This window comes from Apis mellifera, linkage group LG10 (genome assembly GCF_003254395.2).
Source record: "Apis mellifera strain DH4 linkage group LG10, Amel_HAv3.1, whole genome shotgun sequence".
NCBI lineage: Eukaryota > Metazoa > Arthropoda > Insecta > Hymenoptera > Apidae > Apis > Apis mellifera.
The window spans coordinates 6,725,002-6,750,291 of NC_037647.1; the positions used below are offsets into that span (position 1 = coordinate 6,725,002).

The following is a 25,290-nucleotide window of genomic DNA, read 5'->3' on the forward strand; positions in this document are numbered from 1 at the left end:
GCACCTCTCGACCGAAACACAAACCTGGGGTTCCTGTTGAAAAAATTCCCTCCCTCCTGTTTTTCACCGTTCTCTCTCTTCTTCTTTCCTTTCTTTCCTTTTTTTCCTCCCCCGATAAATTCGCAAAACTACGCTGACGTTCGAGCCGTCAAGCTTTCTCGATCTATATATCTCGCTCGTTTATCGAATTCTCGTTTCTGGATCGTTTCGCCGAGGTAATCTCGGCCAACTGTTAATTTATGCATGACTTTTTCCACGGTGTCAGGCACAGCTCTTTCGCCTGGTTATCGGAACCGAGTTCACCCTTCCCCCCCTCCCCTTCGAAATCTAGGAATTTACGATTAAACTAAGGAAGAGAAGTTTAATCGCGATCTAGCGATTGTCGCGGCAACAAGTTAATCCAGCGTATATCGATATCTGTTCGCGTCCATCGACAAATTCCGCTCTTCTGACCCGATTCCATCCCTCGTAATAAGTAATCCCCCTCGAGTGAAGAGGGGGAGGTGAAGACTTGTCGAGGTTTAATGGAATTCTTTTCACGCCTTACCCGTTTTAATCCCGGTTTTTCAGATTGGTAAATCCGTGGGAAACAGGGAGGGAGGGTAAATCTGAATGCGCGCGATTTCCAACGTTGTTATTAACGCGATTCACGCGGTCGAAATGAGACTGTCCGTTTAGGAAAATTCGAGCAAATTGCGACTCTCCGAACGCTTATTATAATGAAAATAGGGGGAAAAGGAAAACAGGAGAAGGGGAGGAGGCCCCTTTCTAAATACCCATTAATTAAAACGTCGAGATTTCTCCTCTCCCCGTTTATTTGATATTCGCTCGAAGCGAGCCTGCACTCGTCACCCATTCGTTGCACCCTGGCTGCAACAAAATCGTTGCACCCTCGTGTCGTGTGGATATAACTGTTGCTATAACGGGTCAAATTCGTGTATGCAAACCGCGCGACAATTCGTCCTTATGCAATCGTGCACCCAACCCTCATGCAGGACAGAACCGTTCCCCCATGCATTCACATCCGCGATATTCGTTTCAGGAATTCATGCGATGCTTAAAAAATTTTGTAACGTGATCTACTCGCGAATCCAATCCTCGTTATCGAAGGTTTTTTCGCCAAGATCCTTCTCGTTTTGTTATTCCACATTGAATAGAGAATTGTACTAATTATAAAATAGAAAATCCTTAACCCTTAATTAAAACGAAATGTCCCGTGTTAATTTGTAACAACGTGTTCCAATACATTTCCCCTCTGGTTGCATCGGTACGCTCGAGATTGGAAGGATGGGACGACGAAAGGGGGAGGGAAAAAAAAAAGTGGAAGAAAGGCGGATCGAAGGGGAAAAAACGAGACAGCGCAGCGGTTCATTGGAAAGGGGGAGCGGGGAAACCGCGAGTACGCGAGCCCGTTTCGTTCCGCAGCTGTTGCCAGAGGCGTCGTGCGTTACGACTGCACAGTTTGTTCGTACGCCGCCACCCACCACTATCGCGCGGAAGGGGTGAGGAGGGTGGCTCTAATGAAAGGAGTTTATTAGGGCGCGCGCTCCGGAGGACGAGAAGGGTGGATTTGCATCCCTTATGCGTAATTTCGCTTCGATATTAGATTAGTCGGCCCCGCGTTATCCGCGCCTCGGAATTACGACGTACCTCTCCTCTGATTAGGGGTTAGGCCGAATCCTCTTTCTCCCTTTTTTACCTCGCGGACGGAATGGAAGCTGGCGATGGCCCATTGTCTCTGAAATTAGCCGACTCCGCGGCGAGGAGGAGAAAAATCGATCGCTGTTTTCCCGTTGTCGTCGCCCGCTTTTGTCGCGCCAGAATCGAACGCGCCTCGACGAGACGAGCCAGAAGAGTTTATCCGAATACTATATCTATAAACCATAGGAATTTCCTCCAAGGAATTTCCACGGCGCGGGTAATTCGACGCTTCTCTCCCTTCCCTATCGCGCGCATCTCTTTGAAACTCGTTCGTTCTGTATTCCATTAGATCCTCCGTTGGTGCAAAAGGTGAAACCGTGACAAGGGAGAAGGAAGAAAGACGAAGGGAGGAATGGCCTCCTCGGATTCCGTTGAACTTTATCAGCCCTGTTCGCGGGGGGGAGGGACAGCGCCGTTTGGATTTAAAACGAGACGAGATATTTTTAGAATCGCTAGACCGTTTCCTCGGCCAAAGTGTCCCCATCGATCCCCCGTTTATAGCGCCGTTTATACGCGTGCATTCCCCCATTCTAGCGAGTCGTATAAACGATATCGTCCTCGTCGAGAAAGGTTTTTGGAAACCGTTTATGATTGCCGCGACGACGTTCGATTTTCATTTAATGGAAGCGGACAGAGACCAGCCACGAGAACGACGAGACGAAAGAATTGCATCAAACGCGCCTCTTACATCCGCTTTGGTATCGGTCGAAATTGTTGCACGTTTCCGCCAAACCGATTCCTTCCAATAAAGCTACACGCGCCACCAACGCCGTATTTCGAGATGTATCTACGGCGTACGTGCTCCGGGATCGTAAACAATCTTTCATCGCGCGCTTCCCCTTGTTTCGATCCGTTTAAATGTTTGCTCACGCGATCCGTCGAGTTGCAATAAGCAAATACGAGAGAAAGAGAGAGAGAGGGAGAGGTATCGCGAAACTGTAAAGTTGGATGAAAGGGGATGAAGGAAGGGAAAAATTGAAGGGAAATTCGTTTCGATATTTACCGGTTACCGGGACGGTTATCCGGATAGCGGAAAAAATCCTGGCGCGCAATCCGCTCCAGGTAAATAATAATGAAAGGGTATCGATTGGCCGGTGATCCGCGAGATCCTGTGGATACATAGAATTACGGATCGAAGAGAGTTTTGAATGATCGTGCACAAGTTTCGATTCTTGTCGAAGAAAGAAGAATAGTTGGAAGAAATATCGTACGAAAATTAAATCTATATTCCTGTAATGTCGACAAGCTAAATTGTTTCAAGCGATGATTATTAAAATTTCGAGATCGAAATAAGGGTTGTAAGAGTGAAGAACAGAATCGACGTAATTTATAAATCTTTCACCCTCCTGTCGGCGACTTTTGATATATATATATGTATGCACGTATGAACATCCCCAAACGTAGAAATTTATTTAAGACGTAGGAAAAGACAAACTATCTATCTACTACTACGTGTCGTGGATGCGAAAGATAAACGCATAAGAGCGCGAGATTGTTTAAAGAGGCAGAGGGTAACGTACACAAGAACCTCCTTAAGTGGTTTCAACGCGTGGTAGTTCGAAGTAGTTTCGTAACGTGTAAGCTCTTCATCTCGCTTCGCATATACGTTACAAATTCTCGACGCAAAATTTCTAAATCGTGCTTATCTACGTAACAATAATGTCCATAGAAATCCGTGGTAAAGTGACCGGCCATTTTGTCATAAAGGATAAAGAATTCTATTTCGACGATTTCTGAACAATATATAGTCGAGGTCTATCGCGTATCGATAATCGTTATCAGGGCTCGAAGAATTCTCCAGAAAACGTTTCTATTTATCGGAATCTTCGAACCCAATAACGCACAAAAGATCTTTGGCGAATTCTTACCTGTTCGTCCGAAGCAGCATCGCCGTCTCGTTGCTGTTCCATGCTGTTCGACGTAGTTGATCCTCATTGTCGTGTAGGCCACGATCAATTGAAAGAGCTCACGGCGGTGAATGTCCACCGATATCAAGTTTCCGGTTAAATGTCGCTCAGGTTGTACCATACGGTGCAGCTTGAAAGAGGGATTCGTCGCGCTGAAACCAGATCATGCACGCTCGTATAGTTGCATTCGACGCGCGTTCTACGCGACAAATTAACAATCTAGTATTGCTGATGGAAAAAAAAAAAATGGAAAAAAAAAAGGTTCACGAAACCGCGCAGTTTACAATCGAAAAGAATTTTATCACGGATCCGATTCACAGGTTTTCTTTTTCCTTTTTTTACCACATTTTGTTCGATTCTCCGCGCAGACAATCGAAATACATTTGATATTCGACGAGTCTCTCCCGCGGTTTCCTTCGAAATGGGGACAAATTTTCGCGTTGGAATCAGCGTTTATAACAGCTCGTTTGCCAATCTTTCGATTAATGCCGGCAATTTATCGCGAGAGGAGAGGAGAAAGATGAGATTCGAAACGAAAGTCCGAGAAATCGGTTTCGGAATCGAAGGAATGGCGCGGTGGAGCCGGGGGGCAGACGTTTGGAATTCGAAGTAGAGACACGCGGTTCTAACAAAAAGGGGATCCATTCCCCTTGAATCGATCCGACTTGCATCAATCGGATCGGATGCACGGGTAAAAAATTGCACGCACGCGAATCGATCTTTCCCCTCGAGGTTTTGTTCTTCGTCGCAGGTGGACGATTTAACGAGCCGGTGCGGCCATGGACGATATTTCACGAAATAGCGCTGTAAATTTAATATCGACCTTTTTCTTCTCTCAAAAATCATAACTATTTCGATGGAGAAAGATGGAATATTTTCGATTCGAGGAAATCTCCACGAATTTTTCAACCTAAATTTCTTTATCTTTGATTTGAGAAACGAAAGAAAAGAAATACACCGATTAATTTCCAGTACAATTGGCAAAAATATCGTTCGAAAATTTTATCGCGCGCATTGCGACGTGGGGGAAATTTAAAAGTTAAATTAACCGGGGGGAAAGGTTAAAGTTGTTTCTGCGAAGAAAGCCGAGAGTTCACGCGATGCCGATGGTCAATCTTCTTAAACAGGACAACTGCGGGAAGCGGTTGTCTCATTTGCCGCATCCGGGTAGTTGGTTTCGCCCGTGGAAAATTCCGCCCGTCGAGAATGCGGTTGTTTGAAAGTGTTGCGCCTTCTGCAGCGCGAAAACCTTCTTTTATTCGCGAAAACTTTTCGCCCGTGCATATCTCTCCCGCTCGCGCATACCGTGCACGTAACACGTCGCGATGCACAGTAAAATTTTACCACGTCTCCCTTCCTGTTTTCCGTCCCCCTCCTCCCGCTATTCTCGCACGGACGTAAAAACAATTGCGGTCGGATGTAGCCACGGTATGATAACCATTAATTCTCCCGCACCCCCCTGCGTGTAAACTCAGAAAGAAACACAGACGCGCGTACATTTTCCTTCGTTTCGCGTTCAACGAGAGTCGACGAAATTGCGTTTTGGGGAGAAACTTTTTTCGGAGACTTTGACGGGAAGGGGAGGGAGACCGAGAAAAGCCAGATCGTCGTAAAGATTATATACCCCGATATATACTTTCTCTTACGTCTCGCGGAGTTTTCAATCTTCTTTTCCGCCCCTCAACCCTTTACTTTAACTCGACGTCTACGATCTTTCAATAAATACCACCGAGCGTTTCAATATTGAAACACAGCCGCGGACTGATTGCCAATTACTTTTCTTTTTCCCTTCCAATTTGTGTCTCTCTCTCTCTCTTATTTCTCATTGTCCGTTTGCTTGTCCGTATTTGGAAGGGAACAAGAATAATTGCTCAAATATACACATGTTTTTCTATATAAAAATACTTTTGATATCGGAGACGAAGAGAGCTTTCACGAAAACAGGGTTTCGTGAATACACGCTATCGGCCATCTTGTTCTCATATCCAGATTTGAAAATTAGAATAGTTTTCCCAGACTGCGTGAAATGAAGGATAGCACGGCCAGGTGTTCGCGGATACCTACGCGATTCGATTTTATATTCGCTTTTTCCTTCGTATCGCGACCACCCCGGCAACAAACTTGTTTGACAAAGAGCAATGAACGAAGTGTGGGCGTTTCGCGTTGGCCGTAGATTTTTCGACGCGGTTCGTAGGGTTGAAATACAGCTGGCAGCCGGGAAAAATCCAATGTAAATCAAATCGTCGTAAAGCACGCCGTGTTCTCCGACACATTATAGAGAGAGAGAGAGACTATCCGACAACGGTTCCCCGTGTAGGATATTTTTGAACATCATAGATCGACGCCGCTATATGGCCTGTTAAAAGCGAGAATCGAAGAGCATCCCGGCGATGCCTCTCGATTCGAAACGGCAAATGTTTTTCGGACTTCTCCTGCTCGTATTTCGTAAAAACTATGCGACCAAATCGATGTTCCCTGTACTTTTAACTGTACATTCGTTATTTTAACGAACGCGAGAAACACGAGCAAGTTTTTATACGCTTTAAGGATCGTCAAATCAAACGACATCGGGAAAGGGATATATGTTTTTTTTTTTTTTCTTTTTTTTCTTTTGCCAACAGTTGTGCCGTTGCACGATCGATCCGTCTCGAATCTGTCGGTTCTGCGGGAAATCGTGAAAGTTCGGTGCACCAGATCGAAACTTCGTGTTTCGAATGATATCTAATTTTGGCCGTATTATATGTAATATCGTAATTTAGCGGGGAGGGGTTTCAGTGGCGTAATTAGCGAGCAGTTAGATGCGCATATTAATGAAGCTAAAAGAGAGAATTTATGCGTCTTTGAAAATTTGTCGCGATTCTAAAAATTATGACAATCGTGCGGATCTAATATCTCGTTTAAAATCTCATAAATTTACGATCTAAGTTCGCGTTGAACGAGAAACTTTCTTTACGATCGCTGATGATTCCGCGAAATCACCAAAGATTTCAGACTCTCGAACACTGGAAACTCTAAATATATCGAGTGATCTCATAATTTCAACTATCATTAACACCAATCCTTAAAGACGGGTTACAAAAATTTTCTCGACGATTCTCTAGCTTTGTTACTTTCACACGCGTTTTTCCACGTCGCGTTCTATTGCACGTGCAATTTATCTTCGATTACAAAACAGGATTTTTAATCGTACCGAATCGTATGTGACGAACGAGAAATTTTGTTGGCTCGAGAGGGACGCTAAATGTAACGAAAAGCTCCGAGCTTTTAATAACATCGGCATCGAGTATCGGTCGGTTTTGTTTGCGAATGAAAAAGGCTTTTCACGGAAGAATTCGACGCGAGTATTTATGGGTCTCTTGTTCACGCCACTCGAGAAAGCCGCTAGGAATCATCGAGGAGAGAGGCAGGCAGCAAAGCTCTCTTTGACCCTTTGCTCGTTTTAACCCCTGGGCAATTAATCCCTTTTGCTCGATTAAACTCTTATTCTAGCTTTAATTAAAACTTCTTTTTCGCCATCGTTCTTGGCCTGGGCCGGTTACTTCGTCCAGAAGATCGCGCGTCACCACCGCGATTCGATCCTTCTTTACATGGAAACTGAATCTGCCGCTAATTGATTTTCGAATCGGAAGAAGGAGGAAAGTTTCGCGAGAGGTTTGGTCGAAAGAAGGAGGAACGAAGAAGACAGTCTCGATTTATCGGCTCCTTCGCTGGTAGAGGAACGGAAGAGGGAGAAAGAGAGAGAGAGATATGTTTGAACAGAGAGTTCGAAAAGAGAAAATGGTAAAACAGAGTGTAAATAAGATAAACAAAAGGCAAAGGGAGGAAGCGAGAGCAAGTTATCGCGAACAAGTGTTTCTGATCCTTTCTTGCACCAAAGAGAACACCTGCCCCAAAGAGAAACATGATACGTGTTTTCTTTCTGTCTCTCTCTCTCTCTCTCACCGAACAAAGATCTATTTCTGGCAAACCGTTGGAGTTTAGGATAACCAACAGTTGACTTTGTCCCTGTTGACTGTTTTTCGCTCGAAAAGAAACTTTCTTAAACCTACTTGCCAACCTTTCGTCGGAATTATAACGATTCCACGAACCTCCCATCCCTAACAATTTTAATTACAATTGCCCCCGAGTGAAGCGAGTGATCCCAGGCTAAGAAGAAGTAATATTAATTATATTTCAAGAGATTCTCGATATCCAGTCCAGTTTTCACTGATTTTTATCAATCGAATTGCGTAACATAGCTGAAGAAATCATCCGTCTGAGGATCTTCGTTAATTATCGTCTTATAATAAAGTGTCTCTGTCAGGATTAAATAATATAGTCCTGAACGAACGAAGGGAAGAAACGAGCAGACGCGATGCGCTTATTTATGACCGATAATTCGTTGTAACAGGTGATACCCTCCAAGATCTCTTTCGTCTTGGTATGCGTCAATTAAGTCGGTGATCAATCATTCCCGTAAGAAACTCTCCTCCCGTCGAATACACCGGTGAAACGAACCGTGTGGGAGTATCAATGACTCGCCGCTCGAGATTTCTAATCGAATCGCGCGTGACTCTTAACGCGGTTCTAATCTTCGTTCCTTTCGAGGCCGCTTATCTCTTATGCACGGGAGAAACGAATTGGATGTGCGCGCGTAGATTCCCCCCGAAATTCAATTCATCGCGACAGGAAACATAATACAAATCATTCGGGATCACCATCGATCAAGTCGAAAGTCTCTCGACGGGTGGACAAGAATGAATCAGCGAGGCTTATTCAAAGCGTATCGAGAACTCGATCCTGCGGAGTCGGTTCGTCGTGTTACACACAAATCGAACATCTCGATATAGTCCACGAAGATCGCTGAGGCGCGCGTATAAATACGTACCCACGCTCGTATCGACAGGAGACTAGACCCCCCCCCCTGTCCCCTCCCCGTCCCTTTCCAGTCCCCTAACCGCGTAGAAAGAGAAACAGAAAAGCACGACGGACGACCGATCGTTTAAAAATTGATCGAAACCTTTTTATGAGCAGTCCTTGGACAAGGGGATTGGGTGGTGCTCTGAATATCACGTGAATATCGCGATAGAAAAATGAGAACGACGAGGGGAGACGAGAAGAGACCGGTTCGTGGTTCTTCGTGTATGTTTGCCGTACAAACCACGAAGTATGTATCTTCTCTTTTTTCTAACGATATATCAAAGTTATTACGAACATGTATGCTGTTGCAATATTAATATCACTTGAGAATTTTATACGGAGAGGATTAATTTTATGTAAAAATAAATATTCATAGACCATTATTGAAAAGTTACGCCATCTACGACACAATTCAATATGGCCGACCATAATGCTTGTCATTTTCCTTTCTCTTCACTCCCCCCCCCCCTCCCCCTTGTCTAATTGGCACAATGAATCAGCAATATTCGCTTATTAACTAAGCAGAAAGTAATACGAAATGAAAATAACAATAAAAATAATGTCGGTAATAAAAATAATAATACAGAAATAGTCGAATTAATCAAAAAATCATCGGTAAGAAATAAATTACGATTCGGCTCTAGATGCCTAGACGCGATCTTATGAAAACCTGCGCAGAAGAATGCGCAATCGTGCAACACCATATTGCTTTTCGAAATATTCGTTGACGAAACGAACAAAAATTCTTACAAGGCTAAACAAAAACTTTCCGATTCGAAGAAGCAAGGACTGCAAAGAAATGTAAACAAAATAAACAAACTATTTCGAACGATCATAATTCGTAGAATGCAGTAGTTTATCTCGTATGAGTCACGTTTGCAATTTCGCAGTACCAGCTAACGAGTCGAAAATGACGCCATTTTATAATAATATATTCTTACCTTTCCGTTCGTAATCCGGGATGATTGTCCTGTTAGGAATAAGATTTCACGTTGTAGGATGAGGGTAGCAATAGATATTGTGGTATAAGGTGTCCCGTTTCAGAAAAAATGATACGCACATGCAAGTTCGAACGCAAAACACTTTAAAACCGCACAAACGACGCGAAGATAGAAACAGGTTGCGTGCACCGTCCATCTTTTTTTACGCGTTACACTATTGCGTACGTATTGCGTGTATTGCGTGTATAGCTACGAAGCTTCCCGACGTTTGTTGAACAGAAACACACGCGATTTCCACTTAAGTTAGAGAAAGACACACAAGAACAGTACGAGGGATCGTATCCCGTCCTTCTTCCACCACGTCCGGCCGGCGAGAGGCGCGTGCTCGTTGAATGCCGGTCCTCGATGTGTTAGTGCTGCCGCCAGTGGTGGGGGAAGGAACGATTGGTGGACGCTGCGTCGAGTTAGATGCTGTGGAGATCTCAACCGTCAGTTGCGCGGTGGTCGTCGTCCCGAATGTTACGGTTTAAAGTGTTTTGTATTTCCGGTGATCCGTTCTCTCGCTCTTTTCATTTAACCAAAACCTGCGCAGGATTATCTTGTCGGGCAATATATCGGGATTTCAGTGAGAAGGGATCTTAATCTCGAGGAGTGTCGATAATCCTTGGCTCGCAGACATGGGACATTTGGTGGAAAAGTTGCGAAGCTTCCGGCATTTTGGCGGAACGCGAGCATAGTGTCGCCGAGCATAGGTATGAACATCGTTGCAGGAAATGACGTTGATTCGCCGGTGCTGACTCACCGTGGACAATTACCATTTTGATGGAAAACGAAGTTTATACCGGGATACGGGAACTGAAATTACCGAGCATTTCGACGCGTGCGTAATTATCCGGAGATTTACTCTGTCGCTGTTACATCGTCAAGGACTTTCCCAGTCAAGCCAGTCGAGTGTCTCGCGAGTCGAAATGTGTAGTAGCGTTTGCAGCAGGTTATGAAGGGTACTCGCGCGCGCGCTGGATTGAACGATTCGCCGACCGAGTGAAGTGTGATTCTTTAAAGTGTAAACTACTTGTATAAGCACTCAGTGAAATGCGATAACGCTCTCGTGCTCCCTCGAATCGTTCATAAACGAGCTATTCACATGACGGGTCGACTGGCAGTGAACTTCGTTCCCTTCAATTCCCATTAACGAAATTCGCGAATCGTTGAAAACGATCGGACGGTGTTCGAGCTGAAGTGAGTCGAGTATCGATTGTCGAAAGAGGGGGCAGTCACACATGCCAGTGACTCGGAGCAAATATTGGAGGGCGTACACAAGCGACGACAACGTGCGTTAATAACGAAACGTCTACGCGGAGTCGTGGAGCGGCGTGTAATGACCGGAAGTAGACAGAGGAGCGGAAACAAGGGAAGGCAACGAGTTCGCTAAAGATGCGTGGGCTCGCCGGTCCGGAAGGGGTCGGAAGATCGGTGTCGCTGTCGTTGGCCTACTACTACTACTATCTTCTGATCCCGGTATACCACGTGCTCGCCGTGACCAGCGAACTGCCGCCGAGACTCGATTTACCGGAGCATTGTTCGTGGGATTCGCGGCAGGATGGCGCTCTCACTTGCATCCACCGTTACACCGGGAACGATTCCCTCAGGACGAATTTTTCACAGGCGACCAGCGAATACGTGACCTCTATCAACGTTGTATGCGAGGATTCGGAATCGTTGGAGAACGGAATCCTGAACGTGGACGGGTTCGTACAGTTATGGAGATTGCGATCGTTAAGGTTGACCGGATGCAAGCTGGTCCATTGGCCGGCAAAAGTTCTGAGCGGTTTGCGGGATCTTCGTAATCTGACGATCAGAAGTTTGAACGGGCGGAAGAGCAAATACAGCTTGGAATTGGAGAGCGGCGCGCTCGACTCTGTGCCGCAGATCGAGAAGATCGATTTATCGTGGAACAACATCTGGCAGATACCGGAACACTTGTTCTGCCCTCTGTCGAATCTCGTCACGTTGAACGTCTCGTGGAACATGCTGAAGGACATCACCGAGCTCGGGTTCAGGGATATCGCGGAGAGACATCCGAGGCGTCAACAGGAATCGACCACATCGCCTTTCCCCTGCTCCCTCGACGTGCAATCGTTGGACGTGTCGAATAATCAAATTTTAGTGCTGCCCGCCTACGGATTTTCTTCCCTGAAGAGGCTTCGCGTGTTGAACTTGTCGAGCAACGCGGTCTCCATGGTAGCAGACGAGGCGCTTCACGGGCTCAGGTCTCTGGAGACGTTCGACCTGTCTGGAAACAGAATCGTCGCGTTGCCGACGGAAATGTTTCGGGACGCGGCCAAGTCGTTGAAAGAATTGCGCCTCCAGAACAATTCGATCAGCGTGCTGTCCCCGGGCCTGGTCGCCGACATGAATCAGCTGGTCGCCTTGGACTTGTCGAGGAACGCGTTGACCAGCTCCTGGCTCAACTCGGCCACGTTCTCCGGCTTGATTCGACTCGTCCTGTTGAATCTGTCCCATAACCGCGTCACTCGACTGGACCCGGCCCTGTTCAAAGACCTTTACACCCTTCAGATATTGAATTTGCAGTACAACGAGATCGAAACGATACCGGCCGACACTTTCGCCCCCATGAGTAATTTGCACACGCTAGATTTAGCGTATAATCGATTAACCTATCTGGACGCTTATTCCTTGAACGGGCTGTTCGCACTTTCTCTTCTCTCCCTCGATTCCAACCAGCTCGAAGGTATCCATCCGGATGCCTTTCGCAATTGTTCCAGCATGCAAGATCTGAATCTTTCCGGAAACAGTTTGGACGGTATACCTGTCGCGCTCAAGGACATGAGGATGCTGCGCACGCTGGATCTCGGTGAAAATCAGATCAGAAGCTTGAACAGGCCCGGGTTCCGGGGTATGTCCAGCCTGTACGGATTGCGAATGATCGGGAACGAGATCACCAACGTGACCGTGGAGGATTTCGCCGAACTGCCGGCGCTCCAGATATTGAACTTGGCGCGGAACAAAATCGAGACGGTGGAGGACGGCGTGTTCACCGCGAATCCCGCGCTACAGGCGATCCGTTTGGATTCGAATCTGTTGCAGGATATGTCGGGCATGTTCGCGAGCGCGCCGGGCCTCCTTTGGCTGAACATGTCCGACAACATGATCGTACAGTTCGATTACGGTTACCTGCCCGAGAAATTACAGTGGATGGATCTGCATAAAAATCTTATTATGGATCTCGGGATCGCGCCACAGGCGATGAGATTGCAGACGCTCGACGTGTCGTTCAACCGGTTAACGAGGATACATTCGAGGTCGATACCGGATTCCATCGAGCTTCTGTTCGTCAACGACAACATGATACAGACGGTCGAGCCGCAAACGTTCGCCGACAAGAAGAATCTGACCAGAGTGGATCTTTACGCGAATCAGATCGTCAAGATGAACTTGTCAGCGTTCCAATTGACCCCGGTCCCCAATTATCGACAATTGCCGGAATTCTACATCGGTGGGAACCCGTTCATATGCGACTGCACCACGGAATGGTTGCAAAGAATCAATTCGTTGTCGTTGAGGCAACACCCGAGGGTGATGGATTTGGAATCGGTGTACTGCAGGCTGCCGTACGATCGCCACAAATCGTTCATACCGTTGCTCGAGGCGAAACCGTCCCAGTTTCTGTGCACGTACAAGGCCCACTGTTTCGCGCTGTGCCATTGCTGCGACTTCGACGCCTGCGACTGCGAGATGACCTGCCCGACCAACTGTACCTGCTACCACGATCAATCATGGTCGGCGAACGTGGTCGATTGCTCGAATTCCGGATACAAAACCCTTCCCGGCCGGTTGCCGATGGACGCGACCGAGGTCTACCTCGATGGGAACAATTTCGGCGAGTTGAATTCCCACTCGTTCATCGGGCGGAAGAACTTGCAGATCCTGTACGCGAACGACAGCAACATCATCGCTATACGCAATCACACTTTCAGCGGTTTGAAGCGGTTGCTGGTCCTCCATCTGGAGAACAACAAGATAAGCGTGCTCAACGGCGTGGAATTGAAACCTTTGGAGAACCTGAAGGAGCTCTACCTGCAGAACAATCTACTGACGTACATAGATAACGGCACGTTCCTTCCGCTACGTCAGCTGGAAGTGTTGCGATTGGAGAACAATCGACTCGGCGCTTTCGCCGTTTGGCAACTCGGCCAGAATCCGTATCTCGTCGACATCGGGTTGTCGAGCAATCCGTGGAACTGCGAGTGCTCGTTCTTGGACCGGGTCCGGGAGTGGATGTCCCGTAACAGGGCGAAGATAAGCGACTGGAGGAGCGTCACCTGTTCCCTCGGCATCCCTATTATTCTTCCGGCCAACGGATCGGTCATAAATTGCGCGGCGTTAACGGGCACGACCTCGGTGATCGAGACCAGGCCGCTCGAGGCCTATCTCCCGTTGCTGCTCGCCACAGCTGTCCTCATCTTCGCCATGGTCGCGCTCGTGTGCGGCGCGTTCAGGCATCGTCGAACCCTGAGGACATGGGCGGCGAGCAGATGCGGGCTCAGGGCGTGTTACAAGACGGCGGCGTTCGAGGATCAAGAGAAACCGTTCGACGCCTACATCTCTTACTCGGCCGTGGACGAGTCGTTCGTCTCCACGATCCTGGTGCCCGGCCTCGAGACGTCTTACAGGCTGTGCTTGCACTACCGGGACTTGGGCGCCGGTAGCAACGTGGCGGATGCGGTCGCGGAGGCGGCCGACTCCTCGAGACGCACCATCCTCGTGTTGTCCAAGAACTTTCTGCACGGGGAGTGGGCCAGGTTCGAGTTTAAAGCGGCCCTAAGGGACGCTCTGAAAGGGAAGGGCCGCTCGGTGATCCTGCTCCTGGTGGGCGGTGTGTGTCCACGAGATCTCGACGCCGATCTCAAAAAGAGGATCTCGTCGCACACCGTGCTGGTGTGGGGGGACAAGTTGTTTTGGCAGAAACTAAGGTTCGCCATGCCAGACGTGTCCCCTGTTCCCGTTTTGGAGAGACCTCTGCCATTGCCGCCGCCGCCGCCGCCCCCGGCGCAGCATCAATGGACGTAGAACAGCCATTATTTAGGTAAGATCCATTATTTCATCTTCTTACGCGCTTTTTACTCTCCGAGAGATCTCTGTCTCGGATCCCTTTTTTTTCTTTTGCTCGAAAGAGTACGATGGACATTCGATAACGATGCTCGAAACCTCGACGTGAACTGGGCTTAAAATCGAGCCGAGATCAATGATTTCTACTCGCTTTAAAGATAAACGTTTCCTTCTCCTTTCTTCCTTTCCCTCGCTCTTTCACAAAAGAACAGCGTTTACTCTCCGCATCGATCGTTTACCGGCTATACCTAGCTACGAGCAAAGTATGCCGATTCCGTTTCCAGTTCGCTTCAAATCTAAGCCACTCTCTTCTTCCTTTTCTTCCTCCATCGTCTCGGAAGAAAGGATCCCGCTGCTCGCCGGCTTAGTCGCTCGACAGATTTTTATTATACAACGAAACAGTCCTTGTCTCCGATCCTTTCCTCCCACTCGTCGATTTATCTTAACGTTGCGACGAATTCGCTCGTAAAATATGAAACGAACACGTGGAACGCGTGCTCCCTGCTCGACGCGCTTTACAATCACGTATCGTTCACAAGTGACAAATTAACGAGGCTACAACCGTGTCATTCTCCACGAGTTCAATTTAACGTGGACACGTTTAGCACATCGCGCATTGTTGAATCGAGCCAATGTGAACGAGGGTCGTCTCCTTTGAGGGCGGATACTGCGGGAGCATATGGACGAAAATCGATGGATGGAAAAGTTGTACGGTATTGCAACGGTGAAATTTGTCATAGTTGGGCCAGTTGTCGTCGGGTTCGAATTAGAAAAACTCTATTGATCGAAATTCACCCCCCATACGTGTTGCAACGGGGTCCGCAACAATTCTCACCCACTTACCAATTAACTTGCCTTTATCGGATGGCTCCCTGCCAAAGCGTGAAGGAACATTGTCGAAATTGCGCACGTTTTCGTTACCTTTAATCGATTATCATTGACCTTCTCCGTTTCTTTGTTCGATGCACCCCCTTGCATCCGCGCGACAATCCATTCGTTTCTATTCACGTGTCCAAGCTTATCGAATCTATGTATCCCTTTAACGCAACCCTGCCATTTATTCCTCTTCCGAGGCGTATCAAACCGAGATGTAAAACTTTTCAAAATCACGTTTTCGCAAATCATTCCTTTTCGTTCACTTCCTTCGTACGTTTCTCTTAGCCTCAACAAAGATCTCTCTCTTCCGAAATAAGTTGTTATCGGGGTGGATAGAACATTTGTTCGATATCACAGTCGCCCACGATTCCACGAGGAAATTAGGAAGGTCGATTGATCGGTCGATCCCCAGGCGACAACGGCACCCTCGGTCCCTTTTATTCGTGTCAGGTGGCCGTTCGCCTCCACGGGAACAAACTCGGCTTTAACTTTTCGTGACACGCTTCAGTTTCAGCTGGCCGGCCATGCGGGAGGGAGGGGATATCCGTGGAGGCGGAAGGGACCCTTTTTATCCGGTCGTGTTCACGCCTGTGCGCCATTAACGGCTGATCCGTTGATAAGCCGCATCGATACAGCTTTTCCGAAATTACCCGCGATCCGCTCGCCTTAAAGGATTACGCAAGAAACGTATTTATAGCCGAGCGATGCGTGACCACCGCTTTCCATTCCTGTTCCATATTTCCGAGAATACGATTTGCGGAGGAAAAAAAGAACGAAAACAATGAAAGAACGTTTGTTGTTATCGGATTCGCGTATCGAGAACAGGACGTGGTCGAATATTTGGAAGACAGGTCCGACGACAGGGGAAAGAAAAGAGGAAAAGTAGGAAGGATCCTTGGTACTAGCTTGGTCGAGTGGAGGAGCGAGGGGCGAGAGGGAAACGCTTTGTAAGATCGGATCCGAAAAGGCGGAGGAGAACTGAGAAGCTAGGGTTTCGTCAACCTCTCGTCAGCCATAAGGGGCGGGTGAAGAAATAGGAAACTCGCGCCGCTCTTTTTACCGTGATTTATTGCACGCCATACGCGTAGCGGGGGTTTTTGTTGTCAGTTTCGATTTCGGCTATGATGTACGAGTCGGGGGAAAAAAAAATTGCTTTCCATCGATTGGCGAGCTACTTCATCGCGCACGCGCCAACAACGCGCGTACACTTTCAAACGTAGCGCGTAATTTAGTCCCATAATTTCCTTGTATTTATGCGTTTTCCAGCTTTACAGGGAGGTGGGAGGGAGCAAAATGTAAGGAGACAGGGGAGAAGGAAGGCGCATAAAGCGCGGGGATAAAAAAATTGCCGATCGCCGGTGAAAAATGCTTTTTCGAAATACGTGCCCCGCCTCCTAATTGGGACGATCGAGCGGCCTTTCTCGTTCGCGTAGCAAAACTCTCGGCCGGGGAGAGCAACAAAAATCCGCCGGTAATCCCCGGGACGGGTGAAGGAAAAGAGAGCGGAGAACACGGGGACTGTCTCGAGGCTGTGTCCATTGGAACAGGTAGAAATCTACGATCGCGTGTACCTGTTCGTCGCCCTTTACATTTGTACCTGACAACGGTTGGACCGAATCTGGAAGACAAATGGGATTACCAGGCCTGCCTTACCGTTTCCTCTCCCTTACCTGAAGGAAGAGTTTTAGAAATTAAAAAGAGGATTCGTTTTTCCTTTTTCCCTTCTTAGTCACCCTTTCACGTAGCAGTGGGTGGGCCGAATTCGATACGGATTCTCGAGAACGATTCGGGAGGGATGATTCGGTTCTCATATTTCGAAATAAACCGTGACGATCCCTTCTTGTGAATAATCAAGAATTCAAGAATTCCACTTTTGTCGAAGGGGGAGGGTTAACTCTAATACTCACCAATTTAAGAAGAGGAAGAATCGAGGAAGGAAAGTCGAAGCCGAGACGACTGTGAACGCAATAAACGGGCAAGTCGAGGAGGAAGAAGGAAAACGATTGTTTCTCTTTTAATTAATTTCCCGGTCGGATCTTTAGTCCCTTCTTTCGACTACACACTAGCCTCTCTCTCTTCTTCCATCTTATTACCATTCTTTCTTCTCCCTTTTTCTCGAAGAGCACCACGTTTTACGCTCGATTATTTATTTAGCCGGCGACCGCTCAGCGGTTGCCGCGCCACGGAATTAATTGAAAGAAACCGCGCACGCCCGCGCCCCCATAGTCGTTAGAATTTTCTACGCACATTACGCAAATTGCACGATAAACTTTACGATGCACGCGGTGTAGTAACGGACCTGCGCTACTAGCTTTAATTACACGCGCACCGGAAGACCGTCGTCGTCGTCGTCCTCGTCCTCGTCGTTACCTTACGAAACGTACCTTGGATCCGGATATAGCTTGGCGGAAGAATAGAAAAAAGAAAAGAAAAAAAATTGTCCTTTTGGAAGCGGAAATGGAAGAGGAGAGCGAGAGAAAGGAGCCTCTTCATTGGCTCGTTCGCTGTATGCATCACGCTCAAGCCCCTCATAAATTTCTGTAAATCTATTAAGTTTCTTGAAACATTTGCATAAGAAAAAGTGGATATATTGGTATAATACATCGACGAAAACTCGCTCGATACTCGATCGTAGAATATATATCAGGAGAAAACACCATCGATTAAGAAAAAAAAAAAAAAAGAAAAGGATTCGCAAGGATCTTTGGCGCAAGAAACGAACGCGATTGTCCCTTATTCTCGTTTCGTTTCCACGTTAGAGTTCACGTGGGCAGGGAGGAGAGCGGGGAAGGTTTGACGCGTCCGCGTATCGACAACCGTGCTATTACGGTTCTCAGATGGGCGCGTCATTGTCAGAATATTGGCATTATCAGCTATCCTCCAGCGAAATGCGCCTCCATCCGAACCGTGCATGCACCTCAATGTTTTACGAGGGCACCGGGTCAACGTAGTTCATAAGGGTGGCGCAGGTTTTACTTTTATCCTTCCCTCTCGTCGCTCCCCCCATTGTGCTCTCCTCTTCAGTATTCGAATCCCTTCGAAAGCAGCTCTTCCCGCGGTCATAAATGTAACTCGAGATATAACTCGGCGAATGAAACGAGTCGAATAAGCCGTCGGAGTGTTCCTTCCTAATCTTTCTCTCTTTGTTTCTCTCTCTATATATATACATCTCTTCTTCGTCCTTCAGGTTTTCCTCCTCTCTTTTCCCTCTTCACACGAGCGTGAACCACTACGCTTTTCACCAGGACGAGGAGGAGGAGGATTGGGGAAACACGTACAGATATCCGTTTCCTTTTCGACGACGGCCGTTTCGCGCCACCCTTCTCGCGCCACCCTCTCGCGTACCGCGTTGCGGCGCAAAATGAATCGCGCCACTCGAATGAATGAGCGAATAACGAGGAGTGCGATTTCGACTCTGGCGGATAGTTAAACGGAGGGAGGATGATGGGATTCGCTGAATGGGCGACAGCGGAGCTGAGAGAATGATCATTATGAAATTTGCGGAAGGTAAAAATTGGGAAACAAAAGTTTCCAATTAAACGAGAATTAAATGGAATTCCCGAATTCAATCGGATTTCTTCTTCTCGACGCGTTTTCGAAAATATTTCCCCAATTTTCTGTTATCCCCCGATATAAATATAACGTGGGATAGGAAGAATGCATTCTTGGTGCGATAAATCCGTTCAAAAAAAAATTGTAACCGAGGCGTCGTGCGAAAACGTGTTGGAGGAATTTGTATTAAAAAATAAAACGTGGAAATCGCGTGAACGTCGATATTCGTCCTCGTGCTCATTATCGGACACTGTTTCGCGACGCGTTTCTCATTAACGAGAAAGTCAATGTTCAACTATCATCCTCTTCGAAAATATCGAAAAAAAAAAGAAGAAACCTCGATCAATTTCCGCGAAGACAATTAATACAACGTGTAACGACGACGTTATTCCACGACGATAATAATTTTCCTTCTCCAAGAAATTTCTCTAATCTTATCAGGCGTAGTTATCATCATCTCGCACCACCTGTATCCTCGAGTTTTTGATATTTGAAGAAGGAGAATTTTTATGGCGCTTTTAGACCCTCCCCCTCCCCATCCATACGAATCCTGATACTTTTTTTTTTTTTCCTCTTCGGGTTCCATGCGAGAGACGCTCTCGTCTCTTAGTAAAGTCGTTAACAGACTTATCTCGTGGCGTGTTTGGTCAATTTGGAAAGCATCTCTTCGCTTTAGCGCCCGACGATTTCCATCCCACCCCGGCTCCTCCTGTACACACCGGCTAACTTCGTCGTCAGAGCGCTCCTTGCATCTTACTTAAGAGCTACTTCCACTTTTAATACGCGCTTCGCGCTGCTTTTTTATCTTATCGAACTTCTTCCTCCGCTCCGCGCCTTCTTCTTCTTTTTTTCCCTTCGTTTTTTTCCATTTTCCAGCTCCATCCTTTCCGCGGTTCGTCTTTGTTGAGAGACTCTTGAGCTTAGGAACGAAATTAACGCGGGAGAATGCGCGCGTTCTTTCGAAAAATCTCGCATGGTTTTCTTTCGGTTAAATTCTATTATTCGAAAGCAGAAGTGGAATCGTCGCAACACGTGTTCTATATTTTTTACGAAAAAAGTTTTATGGGATATATTTCTTGGGATATATTTTAATAAAAATATCAATGTTTCCTTTAGTACATTTGTTTCTTTAAACAGAAGTAGAATTTGTTCGTATATAAAGCTTTTATCATTTTTTTACAAATGTGTTTCGAAAAAATCGAAAATATAAAGGAATAACTTTTTATTATTTTTGGCTAATCAACAAACGAAGTAACAAAATTTCAATAAAAATCAATAAGATTAACGAGATTAATCAAATTAAAATTTTATTAACAAACGCTGGAATAAATTAGTATTTGTTAATAAAATTGTATAAAAAAAAATAAAGTTAATAATGTAGAACTTATAAAAAATATTTGAAATAAATAGTAAAATAATTAATAATTATAAATAATATATAATATAAAAATAGAATTTATTCCCATAAAATTTTTTTGTAACAAATATATTTCGGAAAAAATCGTAAATGTAAAGGAATGACTTCCTATTATTTTTTGGCTAATCAACAAAAGAACTAACAAAATTTTAATAAATCAACGAGAATAACAAAATTAATAAAATTGTATAGGAAAAAAAAGATAAAGTTAATAACAAAAGATTATAAACAATTCGTAAACAATATTTGAAATAAATAATAAATTAATAATTAATAATTAAACAATTAAATAATTACAAATAATAGATACAGAATATATCGAATTAATAATAGAAATTATCACACATGTACACGTGTGTACACAAAGCCGCGACGCGACGCGCCGTCCTTCATTCGATCGCCGACTCGAGACAGACGACGTTCTCCTTCTCCTTCTCCTCGCGCTCTCTCGTACGTCGTTACGTTATTGCGAATAAAATTATAATTATATTAATATCGAAAACGCGTAAAAATATCAAGAATATCCCGAGAAAATTATTAAGCGTAAACGATACGCTTTATTACTTTCCGATATTCCAATATATCTCTCCCCCCACACGATTTCTAAAAATCGCTTCCCATTCATCGAAGATTCGATCAACGATTTTTTTAATCATCGAAGCGAACATCGCGCGGAAATTACAACGACGTTCATCCCCGCGCCGCGATGAGGGGGAGGGGAGGGGAAAAAAATATTATATTAGATCTTTTATTCGGCGAAATTTTTCACGGTCCTCTCTTGTCCACGTTATATTTTTTTATCATGGCACGGTGTAATACGGCCCGCATATACACAACTTCTCGGTAAAATATGGTTACGTTGATTACTTTTTTTCCCCCCTCTTTCTCTCTCTCTCTTTCTCTCGCCATTCATCCTTACGAACCACCCCCTCGACAATCCCCGTTTTATTCTCCCCTCGTTTCTTGTTCCGTTAATGCCAAGAATCGGATATGACTCACCATAAGGGACTGCAAATTTTCACCGGATTCACGGTGGCGTGTAAATCTTATATACTCTTAAAGCATATATGCGACTCCAGTTCCCTGATTTCGGTAACACAACTTTTCCTTTGCGAATTATACTAAAGAAAATCAACTACGAATATTAATTATATCCTCGTTATCGATCTTCCCTTTTTTCGGCAAATTATTTTCCAAATTCGTCCCCGTTCGAATTTCGAAGAGAGAGAATCGCGAAATGAAACATCCACCCACTCGTACGAAACGTAGCGGCAGATTTATTTGGAAAAGAAAGAAAGAAAAAGAAAGCGCGAAAGGGGAAGCGGAAATAACATACTGACACTTAACGTGGCCACCGGTGCAAACTTTCAGATGTTATGAGTGTAAACTCGAGGCGCGATATCGGCCGACCCGCAGCCAAATATCCGCTTTTATTTATGAAACGAAAACATTCCCGCGGAATAATTTTCCACGCCCCGCCATCCCGAATTAGCCGCGTCCGTTCTACCGTTTTCAACCGGATACGGAAAGTTATCGCCTCTTCCCTCCCCCCCTGCACACACGTACGCCTCGTCGATCCGAAGTTACCGCTGCTGATATTACCCTTCCTTTCCTTTCCAGGTTATCCCTTGGTTATTACGATCCTCTTTCCGGCGAGTTGCTCGCTTAACGAATTCGTCGCGAATACGCTGATGCAATTTCCATTGAAATTCGTGTCGGAATGCCCCGAAACGGGGTTAACTCTTCGCCTTGATGCGACAACGTCTCGTCGTCGTGACATCGTGGCTTTTCCACAGACGTTCGATGGGAAAAAGCGGGGTCGTAATTACTTAGCCCGAATTTCATATCGCGCGGAACTGTTAACCGTTTTTCTTTTCTTTTCTCCTTTTTTTTCTTTTTTCCACTTCGACTAATGCGTTTGCAAACGAAGTTGCCCGCGAACGAAGCGAAGCTTTGAATATACAATTTTCCGAGTTAAGTGCATTATAGTTGATTGTTGCACAGTCTCTTATAATTATTTCAATTTCCTCTGTTTGTATATAGTTTAGTTCAGCTTGCGTACGATTTAGTATAATTAATCTCTCTGTCTTTCTCCGTCCTTGTTCGAGGAAAGAGAACGATGGAGCAGGGAAAAAGTAGTATAAAATAATACGTTCGATCGTACATTTTTTCCACGATATATACTTTTTAATCACTCTCCTAAAAACTTTTCTAAATATTCGTGTATCTTTAATCATACAGGATTCAGAGCGAAATAGCGTTTCTTGATCCAGCTGTCTCCGGATTAAATTTTGGAGGGAGAGGGTTGAAGCCTCGGTGAAGATTGCCTCGCGGTTGCAATTCGAATCCACGTCTCGTCGAGCGTATCCGACTCGACGGACCGTGGTAATCGTTAGGAGACTTTAGCAGTGGTCGGATCTTCCTCGGACCGTTCCGAGCTGTTAAAAGAAAATTGATTCCCTTTGATTACGAAAGTTAAACAACGAGCCGGCATGGATTAACCGACATCCTCCCTGCGTCGGATGGAAATTCATCAGGGAATGCAACGAAACTTTCTCCTCTTTCCATTCCATTCCTTGACAGAGATCGCTTCGAGAAATAATCGAGAGACGAAACGACCAACGATCCTTGTCCCCTTATAAAATTCACATAATTAATACGCGCTCGTTTTAATGTTAAATACACGATCAACAAATACGAATATCCGGGGAACGAATAAAATTTCCCTGGGAAAATTGATGACACGACGAGAAAAGGAAGAAGAAAAAAGGAAGCGATGTCCGTCCACTTCGGAAATTAGGCCAATACACACTCGACGAATCCCGAAACGCGATCAATTTATCAGAGAAAGGAACGTGACCGGACTTAAGCATATGGCCGATCCGACGATAGTTGGGGGGGATGGTAACCGGATCCATGACCGGTCGAGGTGTTGGGAGGATTATGCGCGTGCTCCCCGGGAATATTTTCCGCGGCCGGCACAAAGCCACCCCGATTGAAAACGAGGAGAGGGGCGGTGGAGGAGCAAAGGAGAGGGACGAAGCCAATTATGCGCGTTACCAGGGTCGAATTCGTTACGGTGTTACATTGTAGCCCGACGCAAACCGGAACTCGGTGAATGCGTTTAATGGGAGGAAGGGAGGGAAATTTTCGGACAGACCGGTGTGATGGCAGCTTTTGTGCGAGGCTTTCCAGTTTTCCACAGACCCTGCTCTCCTTGCTCCAATCCTCTTCCCTCCACTTCCCGCTCGATGATTTCTGCGCCTCGTACTCCTTGCTCGTTAATTGCTTCCTCGTTTTTTTTTTCCATCCACCTTTGAGTTTTCCTTTGTGCTCCGGTTGTTAATGGTAAATGTTGGCGCGCGAGATTGACACACGCGTCAGACAATTGGGGGGAGAGGGAGTCTGTCTAAGGGGTGAATGTTATTAATTCTTTCCATTCTTCTTCATTCCTCCTCTCCCCCGATTTCGAGAGAATTTACAAAATCGGATTCGACTCGTTTAATCGGTATGGAGATAGCGTCCTATCCTCGGTTACTCGAGATCGGTTTCGACCTAGCATCCTTTTCCCTCCTCTCCTCGGAACGAAGAGCAACCCTTCTTTCCATAAAGCGCAAATAAAAGGAGTGGACACTGGAAAGAAAGGGAGGACTGTCCGACTTGAGGCTTAAATCTCTGAAGATTAAAAAAAGAGAGAAAGAGAGGAAGAAATGGCACCTGTTCGAGCCTTTCCAGCGGGAGGCAAGTGTTGGGGGAGGGTTGGTATCGACGTCGTGAATTATTTACGAGGTGCCGCGGTACCCGACCGTTTAATTCATACGGAAGGAACGATAATATCGTAGGGGGAGGGGAGGAGTGGCTAGAGAACGCATCGTCGAGCACGCCGGCCTGTATTGTTACCCTCCGCGACGAGTTTGAAAAGGACAATTTTTCTGCCCGCTTTGCAATTCGCAGGGAATCCGGAATGGAACGGAAGACGGATGTCGCGAAGCGTGGTGGCGGATTCCTTTCAAACAAACTTTTCGAGACGATTCGAGAGAGAGAGAGAGAGGAAGGGGGACGACCACCGTTTCGACGGCATTCGTTCCTCCTCCTCCTCCTCCTCCTCGTTGGTCGTTCCCTTGTTATTTCAATTGGGCCGACACTCCGCCTGTCATCGAAGTGTCAGTCACTCGTTTCTCGTTTCTAAAAAAGAAGAGAGCAAAACGCCACGCCAGAATTTTTCCGCCTCTCCGTCCATTCGGGGGATGATAACCGTGAGAGAGGGTCGGTTCAGCCTTTCTCGTAGCCTTTTCTCTCTTCCTTGCGCGCCTTTCGAGTCCCTTTCTTCCGTTTTCCATCCTCTCCTTTCCCATCGAAGAATCCGCAAAACGGGCCATCGTATTCTGCCTATCACAACATCCTCGTTTTCACAATAACAGGGTCGGTGTATAACGAAACGTGCGACAAGAATATCGAATACGAGGTATAGGAGAGGTTCGTGAACTTTCTCCCTTTGAGGGGCACAATTTTTTTTTTTTTTTCTTTTTTTATTTTAGTTTGCAGGGAAAACCTTTCGAACGTGACGAAAGAAACGCGATGCGGGTTTATTTTCTATTCTCTTCTCGTCGAAACGAGAAGCTGTGCAGCGTAGGGGATGATATTCCTGGCGTTGATAAGGTAATCGATGATGGTACCGGGGGAGGAAAGTTTGATAAATTTATTTTATCGAGCAGCTGGAAGAGAGAGGGTAAAATTTCGTTCGTGGAATTATTTTACTAAATTAGAAAAATATTTTTGAAATATTTCTTCGGAATTTTCCGGATCGATTTCCGAAATTTAAAAATATCTTTGCATAGAAAATTAAAAAAAAAAAAAAAATAACAAG

The 25,290-nt window shown here is 46.0% G+C and overlaps 1 protein-coding gene and 1 long non-coding RNA gene across 8 annotated transcripts in view; one reads left to right on the top strand and one right to left on the bottom strand.

Annotated features, from left to right (window-relative positions):
- LOC113219060 overlaps positions 1 to 9,836 on the bottom strand; it is a 205,135-nt gene extending 195,299 nt beyond the window's left edge. For 6 of the 7 annotated variants that reach the window (XR_003305523.1, XR_003305524.1, XR_003305528.1 and 3 more), the window contains exons 1-2: positions 9,449 to 9,836; positions 3,570 to 3,760 (exon numbers count right to left, since the gene is read on the bottom strand). This is a non-coding gene — a long non-coding RNA (uncharacterized LOC113219060). The remainder of the gene's footprint in view (positions 1 to 3,569; positions 3,761 to 9,448) is intronic. The other variant, XR_003305525.1, reaches the window with a different exon arrangement.
- A 101-nt stretch (positions 9,837 to 9,937) lies between these two features.
- Positions 9,938 to 25,290, top strand: part of LOC410229 (toll-like receptor 6) — a 42,978-nt gene continuing 27,625 nt past the window's right edge. The window contains exon 1 of the mRNA XM_393712.6: positions 9,938 to 14,555. Within this exon, the coding sequence (XP_393712.2) occupies positions 10,883 to 14,539 (3,657 nt within the window). The 5' untranslated portion in view covers positions 9,938 to 10,882 and the 3' untranslated portion in view covers positions 14,540 to 14,555. The remainder of the gene's footprint in view (positions 14,556 to 25,290) is intronic.